This window comes from Sinocyclocheilus anshuiensis, unplaced genomic scaffold (genome assembly GCF_001515605.1).
Source record: "Sinocyclocheilus anshuiensis isolate Anshui unplaced genomic scaffold, SAMN03320099.WGS_v1.1 scaffold557, whole genome shotgun sequence".
Taxonomy (NCBI): domain Eukaryota; kingdom Metazoa; phylum Chordata; class Actinopteri; order Cypriniformes; family Cyprinidae; genus Sinocyclocheilus; species Sinocyclocheilus anshuiensis.
In genome coordinates, this window is record NW_015540883.1 from 663,104 (window position 1) to 672,651 (window position 9,548).

General features: G+C 42.7%; 1 protein-coding gene across 1 annotated transcript in view; it reads left to right on the forward strand.

The window, feature by feature from the left end:
• LOC107688581 (mitogen-activated protein kinase kinase kinase kinase 4-like) overlaps positions 1-9,548 on the forward strand; it is a 55,290-nt gene that overhangs the window by 40,346 nt on the left and 5,396 nt on the right. The window contains exons 30-31 of the mRNA XM_016486287.1: positions 1,459-1,608; positions 8,217-8,376. Of these exons, the coding sequence (XP_016341773.1) occupies positions 1,459-1,608; positions 8,217-8,376 (310 nt within the window). The remainder of the gene's footprint in view (positions 1-1,458; positions 1,609-8,216; positions 8,377-9,548) is intronic.

Here is a 9,548-nt window from a genome sequence, read left to right on the forward strand (position 1 = left end):
TGTGGGGATAAAATCTTGTACAACCAGACCAGAAACAGAGATCAGATCAGAGGGGATCTGAGTGGCTAAAAAAGCTACTATGAAAAGCTGAGAAAACAGTTTTCAGCCAACGATCCGGCGTCAGTATGGACTGGTCTGAAGAACATCACCTTGTACAAGACACCACCCCCACAGTCTGTGGAGTATCTCTGATCTACACTTCACTCATTCAACTAAGCCCCCTGCAACCCCCCTCCCTCCCCCACCATTCAGCCTGCGCTTAAGGTCTGTGTAGAGGATGTGAACCGGGTCTTCAGACGACAGAAGACTAGAAAAGCTTCAGGCCCAGATGGTGTTTCACCTGCCTGTTTAAAAGTCTGTGCTGACCAACTGCCCTCCATCTTCACACAGATCTTCACCAGATCACTGGAGCTGTGTGAAATTCCCTGCTGCTTCAAACGCTCCACCATCATTCCAGTCCCCAAAATCACTGGACTTAACGACTACAGACCTGTCGCTGTCACGTCTGTGGTCATGAAGTTATTCGAGCGACTAGTCCTGGCCTACTTTAAGGACATCACTCGACCCTTGCTGGATCCTCTTCAGTTTGCCTACAGAGCAAACAGGTCTGTGGATGATGCAGTCAACATGGGACTGCATTATATTCTGCAACACCTCGACAGACCTGAGACTTACACAAGGATCTTATTTGTGTACTTCTGTTCGGCCTACAACACCATCATGCCTGACCTTCTCTCAGACAAACTCACACAGCTCTCCGTGCCCACCTCCATCTGTCAGTGGATCACCAGCTTTCTGACAGACAGGCAGCAGCTAGTGAGGCTGAGAAACTCACATCCAAGACTATCACCATCAGCACTGGCGCCCCTCAGGGATCTGTTCTCTCCCCACTGCTCTTCTCCCTGGATACAAACGGATGCACTGCAACTGAGCACCAGAACTGCCAGGCACAAGAACAGTTTTTTCCCGCAGGCTATATTCAGCCTGAATAATTAAAACTTTCATAACTATATATTGTCCATTATAACTGACTCATTTATATATAGCATCTGAAAATTGTACATTTGTAAACTACATAAACTGTATACTTGTAAATAACATAACTGTACATTCATTAAAACAATAGTTTTTTTCTCTATATTTCTACTTCTGTATTATATTGCATTATTTAATTTTCTGTTTTTTTATGTTAGTGTTATATTTCATCATTTTGTGTGTGTGTGTGTGTGTGTGTGGTTCCATTCACGCGTCACAAATGAACTGCACATATCTAGAACATGTATGGGTGTGTTAGGTTAAAGAATGTGGCTGACAGAAAACCTCCAGTGTCTTTACACACCACAAAGAAAAAAACTGAATAATGAATATTAAAAAAACATGATTTTTATATGATTTTTACATGACTTTTATATTCATGCTTTTTTTCCCCATAACCGAGTTGTTGTGCATGTGTGTCAGTCGTTCAGCTCGCTGCCCCAGAAGCCCCTCTCAGTCGACCTGACGGTGGAGAACGGACAGAGGTTAAAGGTCATCTACGGCTCTCACTCTGGGTTTCATGCTATCGATGTGGATTCAGGGACGCCCTTCGATCTTTACCTGCCCAGTCATGTGAGTATTCTTCACATTTCTGGCACATTTCACATCAATAAAACCTGCAACTCAGACAAGTTTAATAAGTGAAGTACTGCTGTTACATTGTGAATAAATCTCTACTGTTGCAAGTTTGAACTGTCATCATCTGTGTGCACATTCACATTAGCATTCACTCTCTGCATGGGAAATTTTTGGGATGTGCTAGCATGCTAGATAGCGGAGTAAACCTGGCAATAATCAGCTGTAACGCTGTTATAATATGCGTTCCAGTGTTGACTGCACTGATGGTGGGGCAATGTATATCTGCCACCTTTTATAGAAATTATAGGGTTTTTTTGTGCTATATTTTGTTGGTAGCCTGATGCAGTTTGTTTAGTCACTTTGGCTTCTCACGTGTAACAGTGTTCACATTGTGCTTTCATATCGCTAAAGAAACCTCGACCTTGCTGAACCATTTGTTCAAAGAACTCATTTATCATCATGAAATACCATAGAAACATTAATTTAGGTAAATGCATCACTGCAAGAGAGAATAATACAGACACAGTCAATCAGTGAACAAATTCAGACATTTACAGTATTGATGAAATATAATCAAATAGGTTTATTTGAATCAAATCAAAGAAAAAACTACAGTACAGTAAAACAAGAAGTGCATTACAAGAGCCTGCAGACATAATGTCAGATCTGAAAACATCGTCTGGAAAACTGGTATTTGGGACCACAGAAACCGTGCTGATGTAGTCCAGTTTGTTCATGTTCAATGGTAATTGGTGTCAGTGGATCCCATTATTCTGAAACATGATCTTCATGACACTCAATGCAACAGTTATCATTTTGAGCAGTTGTTTCAGTTGATGGTTCAATCAACAACAGTGTTGATGTTGCAAAATTCATCCAATATGATAAAAGTCAATACAAATGTCAATGGTCACTCTCCAGCTAAATTCAGTTCAAGTTTTATTCTCATCTGAAATGAAGAAAAAACCTTGAGAGAAGCCAGGCTATTAAGGGATAACATTTCAAAACCATCACATATAGATTTGTTGCACCTTTTCTCACAAGGAATCAAAATGATTTTTATTGTGGGGTTAAAGATTCACCCTTTGTTTCATGAGATTCACCCTTAAACAAAAGCATGCAACTGAAAATGCAGTGACCTGAAAAAATTGCACACATTTCTTTTCTGCCAAACACTACAATTTAGAGCTTGTATAAATATGCACAGCATGTATAACATAATGTTGTGATGCTATAGAGCTGCGTTTTCTCCGCTGCTGACGTCCCCACACTCCCACACAGCCGCGTACCCTTCACAGAGAGGAAGAGCGATGAGTGTGGTGTTCACCCACGGCTCTGCCGCCCCCTCCAGCACCGGCCCACACTCCAGTGAGCCGTCCCACATACTTACAGACTAGTTCACCCTCACAATCTGTATGTGTGCTAGTTTCTCCGAACTGATCTTGTGTCCAGAAATAACTCTGCAGGCTTCGCTACATTCCCAGAGCATAAGCCCATTGAAATGACCTGTTATTTGACAGTTTTTTTCTAATAACAGGCAGTAGATAAATTTAGCGTGAACTAGTGGTGAGAACAGAACTGGAGGCTGGGCTGCACTAGATCATGTAGCTTTCCATACCAACATTTTCTCATCCATTCCCTCCCATTCTGTCGTTCATCCGTTCTGTCACTTTTCCACATTCTCTCTCACACACACACACACACACACACGCGTTGCATTTTTTTCATCTTTCACACAGTTGTTGTCTTTCACTTGCACACAGTCATTAGCAAACTCTTTCTTGCGCTCAAGCTGCTCTTTGTGTGGTGTAAATCTGCCTCTCCCACTTGGAAACACACGCTCTCTGTGGCGGCGTGTTTGCGTGGCTGGTGCTCATGAGAATCCCGCGGCAGAGGATAAGGATAGCTCTGCGGCTCTGGATGCCCGTGTTGATGCTCAGGATTGTGGTGGCTCTACAGAGGGATGGCAGCACAGTGTGCGGGAATTTATTTCTGAGTCAGGCAAGTACAGTGGGAGGCGTGTGATTGTGTTAATGACAGGCATGTAAGTACAAACCACTGAGAATATCTGTTCTAATTAGGGCTGCACGATTAATCGCATGCGATATTTAACGCGCATCTTATCAGTAAAGCCGGTTCTGTAATCAGCGGTAAATCTCCATCACCTGCGGGCTTTCACATTGAGCAGCATTAACTACACAGAGCCGTTGTTCACTGACGAGTTGCGCAAAACCACGTTCATATTCTTGCGATTTTTTGCGCAGCTCGTCAGTGAACAACGGCTCTGTGTAGTTAATGCTGCTCAATGTGAAAGCCCGCAGGTGATGGAGATTTACCGCTGATTACAGAACCGGCTTTCTGACAAGATGCTCGTTAAATATCGCATGCGATTAATCGTGCAGCCCTAGTTCTAATGCTTTGCTGTCATGAGCTTGGGAGACATGCATGCAAAAAATGGTTAGGAAAATGTTTTATATTAGCTTAACGCATACTGCAAGTTTTGATTTTAAAACCCTAAAATGTGTTTACCCTCACTGTAAAGGAATAAACAGACTTACATGGTTAGTGCATTTACGTAATTAGTGGTGTGTGATAAGGACTTCATCTTCATTTTATGAACACTAAAATAATGACGTATTTCAGTTGTTACTATTGCTCTTATTGATTTGAACAAACCCTTAACACTAATTAGGGATGCACGATATCCGATATGCTGGTAATTTTTAACTCATTTTGGTCGATAGCCGATGCCGATACCGATACCGATATACTTTGTTTTGTTTGGAAAGAACACCAAGTCTTTCCTGTGCAGAGATTTTAAACTCATTATTTTTAATTCTGGCATTTTATTTGTAGATTTAACATTTGTAAAGCAAAAGAGCTGTAAAAATTCTGAAAATCTTTTAGAGCTCCTTGTATTTAAGTTTTCATAATTTGTTAAAAAATATAGTACACATTAATGAATACATCTGTATATATAAAATTATTTAATTTGCAAGTGTCACGTTTGTGATTTTTATTGATGTAAGCTATAGCTTCTGACCTTTAAATCAAAACAGGCTCATGATTTTATGACATTAGTTACTGCTTTATATATTCAGAATCACAATCCTAATGCTATCTGTGTATTTTACTTTTCATTTTATTACAAGTAGGCCAACAGCGCCCCCTAAATAAATTAAAGGCATTAAGAACTGGGGGAGGCTGCTGCTGCTGCTGAACACACTAGAAGAGATATCATGCCTAGGGGGAGGACAGAAAGCAAAAATGCACTAAAAACCTCTCTAAACACTGAAGCAACGCTCTGGCAACCACCAAGTACAATATTCTTAACTCTAACCCTGAGGACCCATGGCTCTGCACAGTTTTGTATGTCTTCCTTATTTGATTTAGAGCACCATAGCAATTGCATGGCATTGCACTAAAAACCTCTCCGTGGCTCAGCCTTGACTTTGTTCACACAGTCAGCATTTGGGATTGACGCATTTACATATCATCATGTTTAATTATCATATCAGTTGTGCTGTAGGGTAGTCCATTAAGGAGGTGACAGATGGATATAGGCGTAGATAAGAATAATCCCAACACAGTGCCTTTTTTGATCAGATAGGGGTGCTATTTACAAATAGGTGAGGAGCAGAAAAGAATAAATAGAAATATATATACATATATACTGTGTATATATATATATATATATATATATATATACACAAATGCTAAACATAGTACACTCTTGTTATTTGTGAAGAACCAAGAAAATGTAAACAGTAGAAAAAATGATTTAGCTTTAACAACTCACAGATGCCCTCCTCTCTGCAGGAAGGCTGGGAGAGTCTGCCTTAAACTATATTCCCGGCAGAACAGGTACTGGAATAAGCCAAATCTACAATAGGGTTAAAGTTGAAAATGCGTTAAACAAATGTCTAAAGAAGAAACTAACAACAGTTTAAAAAAGATATGGTGAATGTAAAAATATGAAACTGTTTTCATACATGACACATTTGTAAAATTATAATAACACCCAGTTAAAATACACAGCACAACCCAGAAGTGGGCAATAGTGGCCATGCCATTTTATGAAGTGAAGTGACATGAAGGCCAAATATCATTACTCATACTTGGAATTGTCCTCTGCATTTAACCCATCCAAGGTAGTGCACACACATTAGGAGCATTTAGAATGTCAGAGGAGAGTCATAACCTTTACATAGACCATAAGAATCATTCAAACCATAAAAATACATAATAAAGGACCAACTGTATGTGTAATGTCCTTATTTCGTAATAAAGAAAGAAAACCATGACAAGGATCTTAGGAAACAAAAGGGCTATATATACACAGGGGTAGCAAAGCTAACTAGATATGGCTGAAAACAATATGACTAACGAGAGAGAGAACAGGAAACAGGAACTAAACAGAAGTACGAACTAAAAGAATTTATAAAACAAGAGCACAGAGCCCCCTACTTAAGGGGCAACTCATGACACCCCTAAACACACAAAAAAACAAGTCCAGGAGGCTGATCGAACTGAAGGGTACTAGGGAGAGGGATTGAGGGACAGGACCATGAAGTGGAAAAAGACCTGGACAACACGGGGTCCTGATGGAGCAAGGGACCAAGGCGGAGCTGGTGGAGATGGAGATCAAGGCTGAGCAGAAAGTAGCTGGGGATCAGGAGACCATGGCGGAGCAGAAAACCACTGATCAGGAATTAAATATAAATACTGTTCAGTTTCTTCCACAGACTGATTGTTTCATGTATTTACACATCAATGTATCGTCACGAGCCGCAGGGTTTAATTTGGTTTTGTTTGTGTATGTTTTTTTACTCTCAAAGCTGTGATTCCCATCCACTTGCTTTATAAGACTGACAGACTGCAACGGTTTGACTTAAAAATCTTCGTTTGTGTTCTACTGAAGAAACCAAGTCACCTACATCTTGGATGCCCTGGGGGTAAACAGATAAACATCAAATTTTCATTTTTGGGTGAACTATCCCTTTAACCTCTAGGACCATCAGACCTGTTAACCTCCAGGACCACCAGACCTGGGACCTCCAGGACCACTAGACCTGTTGACCTCCGGGACCACCAGCCCTGGGACCTCCGGGACCACCAGCCCTGGGACCTCCGGGACCACCAGCCCTGGGACCTCCGGGACCACCAGCCCTGGGACCTCCGGGACCACCAGCCCTGGGACCTCCGGGACCACCAGCCCTGGGACCTCCGGGACCACCAGCCCTGGGACCTCCGGGACCACCAGCCCTGGGACCTCCGGGACCACCAGCCCTGGGACCTCCGGGACCACCAGCCCTGGGACCTCCGGGACCACCAGCCCTGGGACCTCCGGGACCACCAGCCCTGGGACCTCCGGGACCACCAGCCCTGGGACCTCCGGGACCACCAGCCCTGGGACCTCCGGGACCACCAGCCCTGGGACCTCCGGGACCACCAGCCCTGGGACCTCCGGGACCACCAGCCCTGGGACCTCCGGGACCACCAGCCCTGGGACCTCCGGGACCACCAGCCCTGGGACCTCCGGGACCACCAGCCCTGGGACCTCCGGGACCACCAGCCCTGGGACCTCCGGGACCACCAGCCCTGGGACCTCCGGGACCACCAGCCCTGGGACCTCCGGGACCACCAGCCCTGGGACCTCCGGGACCACCAGCCCTGGGACCTCCGGGACCACCAGCCCTGGGACCTCCGGGACCACCAGACCTGTTAACCTCCAGGACCACCAGACCTGGGACCTCCAGGACCACCAGATCTGTTAACCTCCAGGACCACCAGACCTGTTAACCTCCAGGAGCACCAGACCTGTTAACCTCCAGGACCACCAGACCTGTTAACCTCCAGGACCACCAGACCTGGGACCTCCGGGACCACCAGACCTGTTAACCTCCAGGACCACCAGACCTGGGACCTCCGGGACCACCAGACTTGAGGCAGTGGATGCTGCCTCTGTGCCTGACAGAGATATATGCATGGCACACACAGGATGGTGGTAGCATCATCGAAAGCTCTGAGGACATTGGAAGGACCTGCGGAACCGCAAGACCTGAGACCTCCAGGATCACTGGACATGGGACCGCCGGACTACACAGAACTCTGATATTGAAATACTATGTACATTATTTATTTATCTATTTATTTTTTAAGATGCAACATCTGATTTGACTTTGTATTAAATTTCCTGTGATATGAATTGATACAGGTTTCATTTGCTTGTCTATCTTGCAGATAGTTTTTTCTTGAATAGAACACATTAATTTATAAACAATCAGTTGGTATATAAGAAAAATAAGTAGTTTGTTTCATCAGGGCTGCCTCTTAGCTTGATATTACAACCTAATATATGTAGCTGTATGTTATTTATGACCGTTTATTTCAGACAAAGTGCTTGTCCTTCCAATTTCCAAAGTTTGCTTCTCTAAAAATGTTGTTATATGTGCTCCTTTGTTTAAAAAAAACATAATTAAATTGACTTTAATTAAATGTAAATTGTACTTTCATGTAATGACCAGGTGACCTGCTGTATTATGTGCTGTGACCAGTAAATGTACTTAATCTCTTTATAACGGAATGTCTGTGTGTTTCAGATCCAAGGTGTGATTCGGCCGCATGCCATCATCATCCTCCCCAGCAGCAGTGGGATGGAGCTGTTGGTGTGTTACGAGGATGAGGGAGTCTATATTGACACCTGTGGCCGCATCACCAAGGAGACGGTGCTGCAGTGGGGGGAGATGCCCGCCTCTGTGGGTGAGCTCCAGCACTCCACACACACACACACACACACACACAAAGACACAAAGACTGACATGCAGTGATTATCCATGTGTAATGCAGTATGGATGTTTTCCTCATTGTTTGACTCTCATATGTAGCTGTCTGATTGTGTTTTGGCCGTGAGCTATATTACTCCTCTAGAGGTGCACTCATATTAAGGAAGTTCTCGTAATGACTGATGTGCATGAGATTCTAAATGCGAAAATGCAAAACAAGTCATTTGGATGGATGAGTCATCTCACTTCCTACATAGCAGCAGATCTGTGAGGAGCTCCAGTGTTAAAGCCTGTTCACAATAAAGACGCTAAAGTTCTCCAAATCCACACCACAACTAGAACGATGCATTTATCTTCTGAAAACATAATAATATGCTGATATCATTATTGATCTTGCCTGTTGCCTTTACGAGAACATTCACTGCATCTTCATTCCATCATCAGTTTCTAGATTTCAGGACTGAAAAAAAAAAATAGGATCTATATTTTTTTCTAGTCTATATTGTAATTGATCCAACACGCCTTCAATGGATTCCGGTGTGAGACAGTATGTTTCATGTTGGAAATGCTGTAGTCAGTTTAATAAACAAGAGACGCAGTGCTCAACATTAAACAGGGTTCCCACGCTTCTTGAAAGTACTTGAAAGTACTTGAAGCCATAATTTTCGCACATCAGGGAGCCGTATCAATATATGATAGTGGGGTATTGAAATCGCATTTGAATAAGTGCTTGCTGTTCAATTTCACTTTCGATTTCGCAATATAGCGGCACTCTGTGTAAAGGGAGCACTTACAGTGCGTGCATAATTATTATGCACGTTGATATTCTGATCATATTTTTTTCCAAGCACATTTTACCAATTCCAAACCACATCAATCTTAATAACTACTATTATTTTTGTATTTAATCATTTATAAGTGATATATATAATTGTCCATGAAGGCTGGAAATGAAAAACACCTTATTAAGGTGTGCAGAATTATTAGGCAGGTTCTTTTCCGGATGAAATGAGCCAAAAAAAAAAAAAGAAGATATTTAACTCTGACTGAGAAGTCAAAAATTATTACATCCACATGAGAAATAATAAAAACTAATGCAATACAGAAATGTCAAAGTTAAGGCATGACCATTGGTCAGCAAAATGCTCA